The sequence below is a fragment of the Pavona decussata genome, unplaced genomic scaffold (assembly GCF_977016875.1).
Source record: "Pavona decussata unplaced genomic scaffold, jaPavDecu1.1 SCAFFOLD_223, whole genome shotgun sequence".
NCBI lineage: Eukaryota > Metazoa > Cnidaria > Anthozoa > Scleractinia > Agariciidae > Pavona > Pavona decussata.
The window spans coordinates 2525624-2542055 of NW_028145628.1; the positions used below are offsets into that span (position 1 = coordinate 2525624).

General features: G+C 38.3%; 1 protein-coding gene and 1 long non-coding RNA gene across 8 annotated transcripts in view; one reads left to right on the forward strand and one right to left on the reverse strand.

The window, feature by feature from the left end:
• The window catches only part of LOC146459138 (uncharacterized), an 84453-nt gene that overhangs the window by 50217 nt on the left and 17804 nt on the right, over window positions 1–16432 (reverse strand). The gene's annotated exons all lie outside the window — the stretch shown is intronic.
• LOC146459146 (uncharacterized) overlaps window positions 1713–16432 on the forward strand; it is a 41915-nt gene continuing 27195 nt past the window's right edge. The window contains exons 1-12 of one of the 7 annotated variants that reach the window (XM_085090030.1): window positions 1756–1891; window positions 2039–2140; window positions 2288–2388; window positions 3411–3512; window positions 3659–3760; window positions 4411–4512; window positions 4774–4875; window positions 5036–5137; window positions 5780–6042; window positions 7681–7942; window positions 9800–10399; window positions 15603–15791. In XM_085090030.1, the coding sequence (XP_084946156.1) occupies window positions 3739–3760; window positions 4411–4512; window positions 4774–4875; window positions 5036–5137; window positions 5780–6042; window positions 7681–7942; window positions 9800–10399; window positions 15603–15791 (1642 nt within the window). In that variant the 5' untranslated portion in view covers window positions 1756–1891; window positions 2039–2140; window positions 2288–2388; window positions 3411–3512; window positions 3659–3738. Of the gene's footprint in view, window positions 1892–2038; window positions 2141–2287; window positions 2389–3410; window positions 3513–3658; window positions 3761–4410; window positions 4513–4773; window positions 4876–5035; window positions 5138–5779; window positions 6043–7680; window positions 7943–9799; window positions 10400–15602; window positions 15792–16432 lie in introns of all 7 variants that reach the window. The other 6 variants (XM_085090032.1, XM_085090033.1, XM_085090035.1 and 3 more) reach the window with 6 other exon arrangements.

A 16432-nucleotide genomic window follows, 5' to 3' on the forward strand; every position in this document is an offset into this window, starting at 1 on the left:
GGTCTCCTTTTATCTCAGTTTCCTTTTCGAATGAAAGCAGATTCTTACACTCAATACAAGATATTCAAAGTGCTATTAGAGGCAGACGAGCGGCGACTATAAATAGCTTGTACGTAACAGCTTTCACTCGTCGACTGCGCCATGCGATGAAAATGACAACAAATCGATTTTCCTTGCTTTTCGGGTTGTAATTCCTTGTGAGTTTTTACCTCCCTTTGACCTAAAGATTGACTTTTCTCTTGGATATTGAAGGAACTCTGCATGTATGTTTCAATACCAATCTACGTAAAAGCAATTGTGAGCGAGTATGCAAATTGAGCGTCATCATTAATCATCGACCTTGCCAAGAGAAAGTTTAAGATCAAGAATTTTCGAATGGCCCACTTTAAAAAAGAGTGATAGCCTGGTTTGAGAGTAGCTGCCCTGCCCTTAAGGCAACAAAATCTGGCCTAGTCACCCATTTGTATATAACACATTTGAATAGGCATGAAGTTGCATTGGTTATTGACTGATATTGATAACTTTATTTTAATACACGGTAAAAATTCATCAGTAAATATCAAAATCATATACCTAATACGTACAAAGTCTATTTTATCACAATTAAATAAATAGAAAAAACTGTTTTACACGAATGCCATGTACGAGAAGAGTATAGAAATTAAGTTTGTAAAGGAAATTGTCAAGGGACTCTGGTTGCCGTAACTCATGTGTTAAGCTGTTCCAAAATATCGCACCACTATATGCTATAGCTATACCTCAATACAGTTTGTAAACTGATCCCTTAGATAGGTGGGAGTGAGACAATGCAAAGACTTAAATGCCGTTATGGCTTTCTTCATCTATCTCTGGGTACTTAGTTTTCGCCAGCCAGGTTTAACAAATAGATAATCAATATCAGAGTATAAACTGCAGAAGTCATCCCTGGGGCAGCGCGGTTTTGTAGTTTCTGCAATTTATTTTAGAGTGTTCTATTTCAGTTACCCCAGCTTGTTTGCCCTGTTTATACTATGGTACAATGGAACAACTATAAAACATTTCTGCTCCTCAGGGAAAATATCAGTCATCTTTGATCGATTAAAGATCACAAAGAGAACTCGTGTGAAATCAAATCAGAACAATCCCTAAGGAGCCTCGCGACTGACAGGCTCTAGGTCAAGAACTTAATTCCTTTGAACCATGTTCTACTATCTAATGATAACCAGTCTGTATGTCAACTTAGACAAGCTCATTTAAAACAATTTATAATGGATGCTCAAAAGTACACTTGGATATTTCCTCTTCCATGCCATTCAATTCCTAGTTGATTTGTAGAGCATAGTGACAAATTTCTATGGAGTCAAAGTTCTACAACTTTAAGTCCAACATAGAACATTCCTGAATCAATAACTAGTGGTCATAGTTAACCAATTTGCACCCAATAGATTGGGGGGCGGGGGGTAGTTTCTAAAGAAACTTTGGTGCTACATTGGTGGGGGAGATTGAGAAAACAAACATTTGGTGTTATCAACTAACTTCATAACTAACTATTAATAATGGTTGTTTGGTCACCATAAACAGACATTTGGTGGCTCAGATGGCTTAAACATTAGCCCTTTGTCAGAGTAAATTTGCTCTGATGCTCTGATGAGGCTCTTGAATCTCTTTATGGTGGCCAAATTACTTTTGTCAACTCAGTTGATACAACTTAATATCCTTCTACCATCAGCTACCAACATGGAGACCCAGATCAGGATTCTACTCTGTTATCACTGATTTCAAATTGGTGAGATGGGAAACGTTAGTGCAAAGAGAAAGAGAGATACACACCAACAAGTGGAAAGTGGTGAAACAGGAAACACCAGTGAGCAGCCAGAGACTTTTTTGAAGGTGTCAACAGCTGATCATCAAGGTAGGCTTACAGAAATTTGAAATCTTTGGATCAATGATTTTTTCCATAAAATATTTCAGCAGAGGAAAAAATGCGTGTTTGCAATCTTGATGGTCAACAGAGCTCTTGAGAGTGGACTTAGGAGTAATGAATTATTTTTTTCGACAGCTGAAACTGGAGATGATCACAAACAAGTTGAAAGTTGTGAAACAGGAAACACCAATGAGCAGTCAAAGATTTTTTTAAAGACATTGGCAACGCAGCACCAAGGTAGGTTTACAGCAATTTAAATCCTCTGGATCAATTATTCTGTCCATGAAACAATCACCAGAGAGAAAAATTATCTGTGTTTCAATTTGTGATGGTAATTGGACCTTTTGAAAGTGGATTTACCAGTAGTGGAAATTCTTTTTGCAGTTGGAATTGGAAATGACCACAAACAAGTGGAAAGCATGCAACACGGACCACCAGTGAGCCGCCAGACTCTTCTGTGAAGGCATTGACAGCTGATCATCAAGGTAGGCTTACAGAAATTTGAAACCTCTGGATCAATGAGTTTGGTAGCCTGAACAGGCTCCCAAAGTTAGACATACAGCTGTATGGGAAGAGTTACAGTCAACCCAGGTCACGCGTGAACAGTATTTCCAAGAATGAAATGAACATTCGAATTTCTCTTCGTAATGTCCGACGTGTGGAATGGAATGTTGGATATTTCTCTGGAAATTGTTCCGAAAAAGACGCATTAACTGAAAAAAAAGATTCAAAATACTTGGGAAACAATTGTTATTCTTGAAATATTCAATTTTGCCGTGTAAAGAAAAATTCATAGCTTTATACCGTCAATAAGCTAGGGAAATTTATACGGGAACTCTGAAATCTCGTTGGCGATTTTCAAAACTGACATGTAAATTCCAAAACTCCGTTCAAATTTCAAAAATATCGTTCACGCGTGACCTGGGTTGACTGTAAACTCATTCTCAGTAGATGAGCTTAGGGGTCGGTGCCTGAAAGACCGGTGGCGCCACAGGTAAAGTGACCCAAGCTAGGTGCAAAACCATGGCAACCCTGTGAGCGGCAACCACCTGGCACCGTCACGCTGAGAGATCAGTGGAATATAACAGAAAGTTAGAGCTGAGAATACAAACAAAAAACACGAACCACATACACCACAAAACCATACTTACCAAAAGGGTGGGAGGGACTGGGAGTAACAAACTTGGACAGCGCAAGCTCCCGCAAGTGAACAGATGCGAAATGGACCAGCAAAATGGAGTGGCCGCCCCCGCATGCCCCGGCCATGCGGGCACTGCTGACCTGCACTTGCCTTGATTTTGACTTTTGCCTAAATTACAATAAGCCACATAAAAATCGGTGAGCTGAGCGCAGTCTAGGGCCCCATACCCCACCTGTAAGCCTGTTCACAGGCCGTGATTTTGGTCATAAAATATTACGCAGAGAGAAAAATGTGTCTTTGCAATCTTGATTGTCAACGGAGCTCTTGAGAGTGGACTTAGGAGTAAAGAATTATTTTTTTCGACAGCAGAAACTGGAGATGATCACAAACAAGTTGAAAGTTGTGAAACAGGAAACACCAATGAGCAGTCAAAGATGGTTTTCACGGTGTTGGCAGCGCAGCACCAAGGTAGGTTTACAGCAATTTGAATCCTCTGGATCAATTATTCTGTCCATGAAACAATCACCAGAGAGAAAAATTATCTGTGTTTCCATTTGTGATGGTAATTGGACCTTTTGAAAGTGGACTTACAAGTAGTGGAAATTTTTTTGCAGTTGGAATTAGAGATGATCATAAATAAGTGGAAAGCAGTGCAACAGGAAACACCAGTGAGCAGTCAGACACATTTTTGACGATGTTGGCAGCAGAGCATCAAGGTAGGTTTAGATAAGAATTGGTTCATGCCTAGCGTGCATATATCGAGTTATGGTTGCATGCGTTTGGAGAATTTGGAGAGCACAATAGAAGCGTAAGAGTTGCTGGAAGGGTAGCTCTCCAAACTTCCCAAGTGCATCCATAACTTGATATACGCACAGCTAAAAGCATGAACCAATTCTTTTATGATATAGTGAAAATAAAGTAAATGATTCCTTGGAAACAGGTTTTGTTCCTGATCAATTACAAAATTTTCTGTACAAAAAAAAGGTGAAAGTGGTTTCTCAGATTGGTTTAATCTTAACGTTTCATTAAATTTCGACAAGCTTTTATAAATATACATTTTTTATGGTGTTGTCTCTCCGTAAAAAGTTTTTTTATAATATAGCGTGCGCATGCTTCCCCCATCCGACTTGCACACATCATTGGATGGACGCACGGCCGCGCGTATGTTGAGAAATGTACTATGATGATGCCAATAAGAATTAGATTAGGATGCACGTGTGATATGTTTTAAATTGATTTGAATCTTCTGGATCAATTATTCTTTCCATGAAACAATCACAGAGATAAAGATCTGTGTTTTCAATTGCGATGGTAAATGGACCTTTTGAAAGTGGACTAATTAGAACTAATGGAATTGTTTTTGCAGTCGGAATTAGAGATGACCTCAAACAAGTGGAAAGTAGTGCAACAGGAAACACCAGTGAGCTGCCAGACTCTTTTTTGAAGGCATTGACAGCTGATCATCAAGGTAGGCTTACAGAAATTTGAAACCTCTGGATCAATGAGTTTGGTAGCCTGAGCAGGCTCCCAAAGTGAGGCATATGGGAAGAGAAAAATTGGTGAGCTTAGCACAGTCTGGGGCCCTATACCCCACTTGTAAGGCTGTTCACAGGCTGTGATTTTGGCCATGAAACATTCAGCAGAGAGAAAAAAATGTGTCTCTGCAATCTTGATGGTCAATGCAGCTCTTGAGAGTGGACTTAGGAGTAATGAAATTTTTTTTCCACAGCTGAGATTATAGATGATAACAAACAAGTTGAAAGTTGTGAAACTGGAAACACCAGTGAGCAGTCAAAGATGGTTTTCACGGTGTTGGCAGCAGAGCATCAAGGTAGGTTTACAGCAATAAATTTTTGAATCCACTAGCTGGATCAATCATTCTTTCCATGAAACAATCACCAGAGAGAAAAAATCTGATCTGTGTTTTCAATTGTGATGGTAAACAGAGCTTTTGAAAGCGGACTTATAAGTAATGGAAATTGTTTTTGCAGTTGGAATTAGAGATGACCGCAAACGAGCGGAAAGTGGGGAAACAGGAAACACCAGTGAGCAGTCAGAGAATTTATTGAAGGCATCGACAGCTGATCATCAAGGTAGCTTTACTATGAAACCTTCGGATAAATGATTCTAAAAGTGTCCCTCTCTGCAAACTCGTTGATAATTCATGAGGGCAAAACAAAGGAGGTTTGGATGTGATCTTAATAATTATTATAATAACATTTGGCAAACTTTTACCTTGAATTTATCCAAGAATCATCAATGGTTTCAGAACCTATATCAGACTTAAAGAACGAGTGGTGTTTCAAGCAATTTCCAGACACCTCAAAGTTAGTTAAAAACAAAACTTAGCTGCATCTGCCTTGCAAGAAATAGAAATAACTTAATATTAATTTTATGCATTCTCCTTGATATTCTACAATAAGTCTACAATGTGAAGATGACTGATACAACATTTTTATAGAATTTCTAACTAGATAGTATGACTAATAATTAGTTCATAATTCCATTTTTTATACATTTTGGTTGTTTTAAATTATTTCACATGTCCTCACCTTAACTAGTTTTGTAGCTATTTATGGGAGAATCTGTATACAGAATGTTTGAAGAAGTAATTTACTTCAGTGTTGCTGGTTTTTGTTATTGGTGGTGTTGAGCTGAATGAACTAAAACATGACAATTGATTTGATGCCTGTAACTCATTCATTATCCTTGTTTCCATTCCTTTTCATTGGCAGGTTTGGTTATGACAACTAAACACATTTTTGGTGATCTTAAGCAAATGCAACATGCAGGCAAGATCATCAGCTTAAAAAAGCTTCCAGAGGAGATGAAGAAAATTGCTTCAGACAAAGGCTTCAGAATTTCTGATAATGAGGGATGTGGGAATTGCATGTTCTATGCATTATCAGAGCAACTGGATCTGGTGAAAGGAATCCAAATCTCTCAAGGAACATTGAGGCAACACATAGTCCAATTCCTTAAGGAGAACCCTACACTGGTAAGTTACTATTGGTAATGTCAACATACAAATGAGTTTGCTTTTGTTTAAGGTTACTGTCTACCTTTAGAGGTGTATTGCGTCCAAGCAATGAAGCAGGTCCGGTTTAAACTGTAGATACCTAATCCCCTATATCAAATTAAAGCTTATAGAGTGGGCAGTATTAAACTATATCAAGAATTTTGAAATAAATTGAATTGTTGAATTTTTAGCGCTGTTTTCGCAAATCATTTTTTTCACTTTAAGGAGACACTTAAAAGAGCTAAAACTCAAAGGGAATTTGTTCGTTTGCCTTCAAATTTGGAAAGTAGCTACAATAGTTTAACATATAAACAACAAAAATATGTCTGCGAATTTTTTTTTTCAAAATGTTTTTTCTCAGAGAGCGAATTTTGTAAGATAACTCTACATTTATTTTAAATCCTATTTCGAAAATGTCCTGTAAATGTGGCTAAATGTAATTTAGGCGAAGTTAAAATCGAGGCAAGTGTGGGTGAACAGTGCATGCATGGCCGAGGCATGTGGCGGCGGCACTCTATTTTGTAGGGGCCTTTGGGTTGTTACAGCTCACCACTGCAATTGAAAATGGCAAAATGCAGACACGCTGTTTTAGCGCTTTGGGTCCGGAAACTGAGGAGGAAATTAAATTTGCATAAAACAAAATTCACTTTGACTTGTAGCTTTGAAAAGGTGATTCGGACACTTGCATATAGAGGTCGTAAAAAATTTGGCAATTCATCTTATTTCAAAATTCTTGGTATAGTTTGATAGCCAGCAAGCTTTAAATTGATATAGCGGTTTAGGTATCTATAATTTAAACTGGACACGCCACATCGCTTGGACGCAAGACACCTCTAAAGGTATACGCCGTAATACGCGGTTATACAAAGCAATAAATGGGAGAACGTGGAGTCTTCTTTTTTGCTAATGCCAATAATAAAGCAGCTGACTGAGAAAAAAACCCCTCTATAATGAATTCACCACAATAAACATAACATCCATTCAAATCCTAGCATATGCAGAATGTGTGTCACATGAATGTAGTTTAGTGGCCTTAGCTGCCACATTTAGTTTCCTTTAATGCAGTGGTGTGACATCCATTAATTATGAATCTGAAGGTCATTGCGCTTCATTTCTGTTAGGAGAATTTGGATTTTCTTTATTCTTATTTAATTAGTATGCCTGTGTCACTTGCTCAAAAATACCTCGATCAAGTTTTAATTGCCACATTCACGCAGATTTCATTTTTGCAAGAAATTTTTCAGTTTTTTTCCAGTTCTAAAATGGTTGTTATCTCTTGGACAGTCAGTACAACTCAAGGGCTGATATCACAATTGGGCGCTTAAAAACAAGCAGAAGTCTGAAATTGCGTTGTATTCAATGCTCCAGTTATTTACTAATTAAACTAATTGAATTAATTAAATTATGGAACCGTTTGATTGTCCTGACCAAGTGCAAACAAAGCATTTAACTTACTGAATAATTTTGTGGCTTTTGTACCATCCAATGCTAAATTTCTTAGAGCAACAGCTGGTGTACATAATTCAGTGAAAAGCTCTGCCCTCCAGTTCATAGTTGCCAGGATAAAGTAGCCCAACATACTTTAATATTTGCTATTATTATTTTCTTCTCTTACAGCAAGATGGGACAGAACTGTTTAACTTTGTAGATGGACATCTGTCTTGGGCTGATTACTTGAGAAACATGGCAACTGATGGTACATGGGGTGACCACATCATTCTCCATGCCGCAGCAAACTGCTTTAAAACGTGCATCCATGTGATCAGCAGTCTGTCACATGACTTAACTATCCGCCCAGAATGTGATTTTGCCAGCAGCAGCCAGCTTGTACTTGGACACCTGCATGAGCATCACTATGTCAGCCTTCGACCCAAACCAGGTAGAGGAAGATAGTTGTATCAAATAATGCCAGCTAACCAGATTTTTCTACTGTCACTTCAATTGACATTTACACACCTGGCCCCAGTTGTTCAAAGAATGGATAACTTTATCCACTGGATAAGTCACTATCCAGCGGAGCAGATGTACTGCAAGTAATGCTTTTGGCAAGCTTTCTACACAATTCCATACTTAAATTCGACATATGCTTCTACTCTATCCACAAATCATGGGAGTATCAGGGAAATCTTGCACACATTTCATCAGCCGGATAGCGACCTATCCAGTGGATAAAATTATCCACTCTTTGAACAACTGGGACCTGTACATGTTTAATTAAGGATGGGCTAACACCAATATTCATCACATACATGTGCCATAATACTGCGTTACTATGTCTGTTAACCGCTGTGGTTGATCAATTAAGAATCCGCTGATTAATTTCTGACGAGAAAAATCAAAAGAACATCACAGGGAGAGTGCTTCGGAAGAGATTCTTAACGCCCAGAATCATATGAGGTGCGGTGTCATGCTTTCATTTTCTCGAGTGTTTAGAACTCCTGATGTCAAGGCAAAAAGTTTTTAGTTAGATAATTATACGTAATTATATCAGTTAAATAGTTTGATTAAAAAGTTTTTTACATTTACTTTTCACCCGCAATTAGATCAGTGTCTCCTGTCTCTCTAAATAAAGAAAAAAATCTTAAAAACAATATTGTTCCAACACACATGTAAGCTAAACATGGAGAGAAGATTAGGATCTTTCAAAACAAGGGAAATGTGTGAGGAGTTATAGCTTGCTCTTTACCTCTAATAACTTTCAGTGCAGTTAATTGTAATTGTGAGCTTGTGAAAACTCTAGCTATGACTTTCATCCCTTTGACAGGAAACAATCAAATTCACTGTACACTAAATTTATCTGTCACGTACCACACTTGGGATTTTGATTCAATTCATGCTACACTTGACAATGTTATTGAAACTCAAAAGAACTGATTAGAACTTGAAACCCTTGCTTCAGCTTTTTTGCCAAAATATATTTGTAGGAAGTGGCTGTTTTTGGGCTAATTAACATTATCACCCACCCATTAATTTTCGCGCGATTTTATTGGCTACTTTACGTCACGTGGTGCAAATTCACAGGACGGTTATCACGCAATAACCCCCGCCTGCGTCTATATTTGCCCTCCTATTATTTCTATTGAAAAGAAACAAAGCCAGCGGAAAAAAAGCCAGCTCAAGAGTTTCACCTTTTCATATTTTTTGGTTTACATGGAAGAAAAACAAACTCGTTTTGTAGATGTCCAGTCATGTTTACAGCAAAAAGCTGGTCGCAAATGCCGTTCCGGAAAGTACACAAATGTCACCAAAACATGCTGTCAACGTCTTTGAAGGTGTAGGAAGTTACGAGTAGACTTTCAGATTTAGTCCTTAGCAAACTGAGTCAGTTTGTCAAGTTTTGGTCCAATCACAGTGAAGTTACTGGAAACCAATCAAATGTACTTGTTTACGTCAATCGCGCGCATCCGCCATCAGATCAGCACTGGCTTTTTACGAGCGGTTTTTGCGTGATACTAAAATTAATGGGAGGGTTATCAAATAAATAAACCCCTTTCTTTCCTCAAAATTTCATACTTGCCCTCGAAGCTTCGCTTCTCGGCCAAATATTCATTTTTCGGACAATGTCTCAACCGCGGACATTATCAGCCGACATACCAGCCGCCTGAAGGTGTTTATTTACTAAGTATTGTCAGTTAGCATTAATCAAAATCCCAAGCCATCTGTAAGTCTAAAACTGTACTTTGTTGTCCTTGAATGTTGATTTTTTTTTCTGTTCTCTTTCTTTTTTCTTATCTAGGAACCAAAATAAAAGAGAATAGGGAAGGCAGTTCTAGTGCTGGCAATGGCAAGCCACCACAACTCTGTTTTAAGCTTCCCAAGACAAGCGATCTTCCTAACACTTGCATAGCTTGGAGCAAAGTTCAACTCCCGATTGATGTTCTTTTAGTGACTGTGGAGGACTGTGAGTTTTTAAGCTGTTATTCCTATCTCGATGAACCTTTCAAGGCTTACCACAAAGACATTGGTCATGTCTACTTTGGAGCGATGGGTAGTGGTGACCAGGAGAAGCTTAAGATTGCATTGATAAAATGCTCCAAACGTTCTGTAGCTCCAGGTGGTGCTTTACCTGATGTAATAAATGCTAGTAGGGTCTTGCGACCCAAGGCTGTGATTTCTGTGGACACCTGTCATGGTTCAAATTCTGAAAATATCAACATTGGAGACATACTGGTGTCTTCCAAGTTGACAACCCCTGACTTTAGAGCCCCTGTGAGCAGAAATTTTGGCAAGCTCATCAGACATGCATCTGATGGATGGAAAGCTCCTTTGGAAAACCAAGCTGAATGGCAAGTGCGAGTACATTGTGATGCCGATGTGCTTAGCGAGGAAGGCGAAGGTAAGTCAGTTTAGTTATCATTCATTGCTAGTTGATCAGAATGCTACTCTGAGACTACCATTAAGGTCGCTTGCGCCAGTCCACTTCTGGCGTTTAGGTGAGTAAGAGAAAGGTTTAGATTAAAAGGACCCGGGTTTAGATAAACAGAACCAGAAATCAATATAATAAAAAATACTCAAATAAATAATACTCATCATGAGGGAACAAATAACAATAGTCACCCTGTACAACCCCGACTCAAAAACCTACCATTTAAAACTTTGGATCCAAATAAACGTTCTTTCAAGTTAAAACAAAAATCTGTAAGAGAGGTTTTTGGATAACAAAAAAAATGTCAAAAATGGGAATTTTGAAAAATATCTTAAAATCTGTCTTACAGCTTTTGAAAAGAAATTGTCCGAAGATCAATGTTGATCAATTGTGCAATTGCTTATGTGACACCCGTGCATTAAGAAATTTATTATTACTCAAAACTGTGGTAAGCCACCTTTAATTAACTTTCATTAAGTATCTTTTCTGAGCTATCAACCCAACTGAGAGCTGGTCATATCGTGAATTTTTTTCCAGGATTTTGTTTTAGCAACAGCTTAAGAGCGCCTTTTTTTCATGACCGAGTGAGTGATGGCACAGGGTTCAAAAATTGACTACCCTCATATTTTGCTCAGACATACTCTATGATGAGTTAATAAACGTGGTGTATTTCTTATGTTCAGCTCTGCTTTTGTTTTCCAGAAAATTACCAATAACTGTAACGGGCGCCGACCGTCACAAAATGGCGGAAATTAGTGCGTCGAGTAACAACACAAGAACTTCGCTCGTGTAAAGGGCAAAAGGAAGCACGGTTTTTTCAAATTGGTATATTTGTGTAAGAGTCATTGGCAAATGATTCAAGTCTAAAGCCACGATTGTTTACCTAACTGGGAATGCACGGCACGAGTTTGAAAATCACCAATATTTCATTGTTTAAAAATTTCATTTTAGAGCAGTTTTTCAATAAACATTTTTATTATGCGGTATAACTCAGAAGCGCTTGAGATTAAGGTTGTGATTAGTGGAAATAGTCTTCTTTTCAAGGATATAAAAATTAGTCTGGGGCTTTTAACTTCTGCACGAAAAAACCATGCTCTATGTCGAGAAAATCACAAACTCCACATGTCAACAAACACAAATAATCGAATTAGTCTCTGTTATCGAAGCCAATATTCCAAGCAAATCTTAGTGCTTAGCACCTATTTGATTAGAAGGTCAACATTACAAGTTTACCTTGCTGAAACAGTAGCTGTAGATTGGTTTTCATTCCTACTTTCTCTTCAAAATTACCATCTTCCCTCTGACAGCGAGTTTACGAAATCAACAACTATCTGAACGATACCTGGGTGGCTCTTGTACAAACATCGGCGCTATTCTTCGTAGTTTCAAATACACCATATCTGCTATCTTTCTCTAACGTACAACTGAGCTTGTTTCATCGTAAAAAAAATGACCATTGAGCGAGATTTTCGATTACTGAGCGACACTGTCGTTTTGACTTCTTCAATCTATGTATATTATTTGTATGTCACGCAATGACATATCACACTCCTTACAAGGAAGGCTTGGTTACCAATATTCCTTCAGGTGTTACACAAGTTTTGCGGATAAGGAAATAATTTTGGTTTGTTAAAAAAGACACTCTGTGATCTAAAATTCTTAAAACAAATGGAAAAAACGCCAAAAAGAACGAGCTAGGTTAAGGAAGAAAGAACCACCGACCGACAGACAAGCAGCCCGAACGATAGAGAGAAAAAAAGAAAGAAAGAAAACGAACTTGTAAGCAAACAAAGGAAGAAATGAAGGAAATAAACAAATGTAAAATTTAGAAGAAGGAAAGTAGTAATAAAATAATGGGAAGGGAAAAGCGGAAGCGCTCAACACTACAGAAAACCAAATTTAATAAGGTGAACCAATCCTAATAATATAATGACCATCGCGTCATTCAAAATTTTTAAACAAACAGATGATCGCGCAGCCACGTTGTCCTTCCGGATAACACATGGAATGGATATCAATTGCTCTCTTCAGAGGTTAGCTGGGGGAGAGTGCTCCCAAGATAAACGAAGACGCCGAGAGCAAAAGAAAAAAAGTGCCCTTATCCTCCCGTTGCTTTCATGTGGAAAAAGCATCTCAGCACACACACACAGTCTGTCGGCGTAAGTGATGTTGAGTCGGAGATCAACTTAATTTTTGCACGGGCTTCAATTTTCACTGCACCTTGTGACATTTCGGGCATGACCATCTGTCCAGTTCATCCCTCTTCTTTGGGCATTGGGTGGTAGAGAGGTTCCCAACGATACCTTATCGAGCTACGCCAAAGGGAAATCGCGCAAGGCTGACCGCGGTATAAACAAGGCGCTTTCGGAGACTATCTAAGACGTACCAGAGCCAACAAGTACAAATTTTCCCGTAAGGCAACGTAGTTTTGCTAATTCATGTTAGGGGAAGGTCAATATGAAATTTAAAAGTTGTGTCTTATTTTCAAACTGCGCGAAAAGCCCTAAGTCGGAAAAAAATTAACATATACTTGCAACAAGAAGCTCGCATTTTTAATAACTAGCCTGTTTTTGGTATGCGATAATTTAATTATAATGTTTATCACGAACTTAAATTTTTTTCCGTAAATGAAACCAACATGCTTATTTTCCTGGAAACCCAACTATAAATGCAACGCTTATGCTTTTATTATTATTATTATTATTATTATTATTATTATTATTATTATTATTATTATTATTATTATGGATACTTTTTATAGCCATAGCTACTAATCTGTGAAGAACTCCGTTAAGTTCTCTCAAATAAACTGAACTCTAACAGTTACACAATTTTGTAGTCTTATTATATTCCCTCAGAAGCCCTTCAGACTAATCGCTGGTACTGAGAGTGGTCATATCCAGGGCTCATTACAGTGGTTATTTTACATCTCCAAGTTGGAGACGGGGCCGCCATAAAAATTTCAACGTGGCCATCCGAACCATTTGAGGGTCTAACCTTCTTCTCTAAATATTTCTGACCATGAGTATGGGTGCGGCCGTGGTTAGAACCCTGCGGTGCTTAATATTATTCTAGAAACTTTTTTTTTATTTTTTTTATTTTCAGAAAAGAAGTAATTGTAATTGCCTTTAAATGCGGTTCTCTTTTGTTGTTTTAGTCTCGTCGATCAAGTCAGGCAAGGCCGGGCTATTAAGCCCCCAGTGGTACCATTCTGTCCACTGCACGTGCACGATGTACAAAGCATCAGCTTGTAAAAAATTTGTGCTAAAAAATCCCATTCTAAAAGAAAAAAAGCTGGTAACAGATTTAGTACCATGTCAGCTAGGGGATTTTAAGCTCGAAGTCGGACGCAGACAAACTGCCGCGGAAAAAATATAATTTGGTTGTTAATTTTGTTGGGTGTCCTGCGCGCTCGGTCTCATTGCGTGACAAACATGATCGTCTCATTCTACAGACGATTCCTCTTGTGTGCGTCTTCGGGCTGCAAAATTTCTCCTTCCGCGACTATAGATAATCGCATCATCGTTCTTAATCGTACAATTGAGTTACCTTATTTGCTATAGCTGCGTGGAGACTCAAATATGGTTGAATCTGTCAGGAACTGTAATGTTTCATGCGGGAGTCATACGTATGGTTGTTGATTACTTGCGCTTTGGTAAACATGGTCGAAGGGAAGATAACAATTTTGAAGGGAGAGCGGCGATGAAAAGCAATCTACAGCCACAAGTTTTGCAAGGTAAACTTGTAATGTTAACTTTCAAATCAAATACGGTGCTAAGCACTAAGATTTGCTTGGAATATTGGCTTCGATAACAGACTCTAATTCGATTATTTGTGTTTGTTGACAAGTGGAGTTTGTGATTTTTCTCGACATAGAGCGTGTTTTTTCCGTGCAGAAGTTAAAAGCCCCAGACTAATTTTTATATCCTTGAAAAGAAGACTATTTCCACTAATCACAGCCTTAATTTCAAGCGCTTCTGAGTTATACCGCATGGGAAAAATGTTTATTGAAAAACTGCTCTAAAATGAGATTTTTAATCAATGAAATATTGGTGATTTTCAAACTCGTGCCGTGCATTCCCAGTTAGGTAAACAATCGTGGCTTTAGACTTGAATCCTTTGCCAATGTCTCTTACACAAATATACCAATTTGAAAAAACCGTGCTTCCTTTTGCGCTTTACACGAGCGAAGTTCTTGTGTTGTTACTCGACGCACTAATTTCCGCCATTTTATGACGGTCGGCGCCCGTTACAGTTTTTGAGAATTTTCTTGAAAATACAGCCAGCTTTGAACAAAAAAAATATATCACGTTTGTTGGCTTATCATAGGGTATCTCTGAGCGAAATATGAAGATTTTGAATTTTTGAAGCATGTGCCACATTTTACTGATATCACGCGGTCTTCACAGACATTCTCTCTTAAGTCGCGTAAATAACTGTGACGATCTTTCTTCTATTTTATCTTTTATCCACTGCTCAAATAATTATTTCCTCTATTTATTAATTCATCCTTCTCGGGTATGGTATGAACTCATAATATGACCAGCTCCCAGTTGTCTTGATAGCTCAGTTGGTAGTTCACGTTCAGGCACCTACAGGAAATACAATCTAAAATATACCCTTTCAGAAGGTTTCTTGTACAGGGACAGATCCTCAAGGTTATTTACGTTCAGTATTCGGCAAAATACCTAGGCTGCCATCCTCAGATTGGACAGTTACTGGTTCCCGAACGAGAATCAGTCACCTCAACAGAGTTGTCCTCCCTCCTTTCTTTAGCCAGCGCAGCAGTTTCCATTCGTGCATTTGTCGCTGTTTTACCACCCGGAATTAGGACGAGAGTGATAAATACAAAGGAGGAGAAAAGCGTCTCTCCTCCCCTCCCCCCTTTTTTTCGTTTGCTCTTATCTCATTTCGCCTGCATCCAGAATAAAGAAATCGGCTTTTTTAGTGCAGAAAACTCCACGGAAACACTTGTTCTGCAGGCTATCCTATCTTGATCTCTCGGCCTTCTCTCCAGTGTTCCACTTTTTGAACTGAGCAAAGATGTAAAGCAGTAACTGTGAGCGTTGGGCCAGCCATATCTTTTCCCCGAGGTTATTTTAAGAACAGACCAGGATAAATACATACAGTTAAGTTGAAGCAATGGCGTGAACCCGTTTCCTCTTTATGTCAGATGTTTTTGCAGCAGCCCATGATGGTAAGATGGAGTGGCTGTTAGTGGAAGGTGTGGCCAGTGATAGAGGTCTCATTCAGTTTGTAAGCGATGATTGGAAGTCTTTTGCAAGTACCATGGCAGCTTCCCTTGTGGCAAATATTTTATGTGATCCCTATGTTTTCCAAGGATGGCCTCACTATAATCAAGGTCAGTGTTATATTTGGCAAAGGTGTGATCCTCTTGCAGAATTAAATTGCTTCTCATTATTCTTTTGTTTGTTTAAAGTAATGCAAAGGGTCAAATTTCACCAATAGATGAAAACCCATTGCAGTTTCAAATGAAACTTTTAAAAGTAGTTTCAGGAAGAAAGCCTGAAAAACAGTTAGGCTTGATGGTCATTCCATAAATTCAATCTTGTGATCTTCAATGGGAATTTTATGATCTCACAAAGTGACCAGCTCCCAGTTGGCTTGACAGCTTAAATGGTAGAGCACTGCATTGGTAATGCAGAGGTCAAGGGGTTCAAATCCATTTCAAACCTTCTTTTTGCACCTGCAAGTTGTTCTGATAATGTCCTGGGTCTTTTACCTACATGTACTTTAGCTTAGGTACAGATTATCTTGAGTTTCTGTTGAATTAGATGAAACTGCAGGCTGCAGTTCAAATGTGGTAGTAGTGTCTGCATCACAATGGCCTATTTTAAGGGCAAGAGTAGAATAATAGTGAAATTTCCTTATGATTGATACATTGTGTTTGTTTTAACTGTTAATATTATTATCGAAAATCTAAGTTTTAAGTTTCAGTCAATCTACAGCATGCATGTCCAGTATTTTTGAGATTTAAAGGGA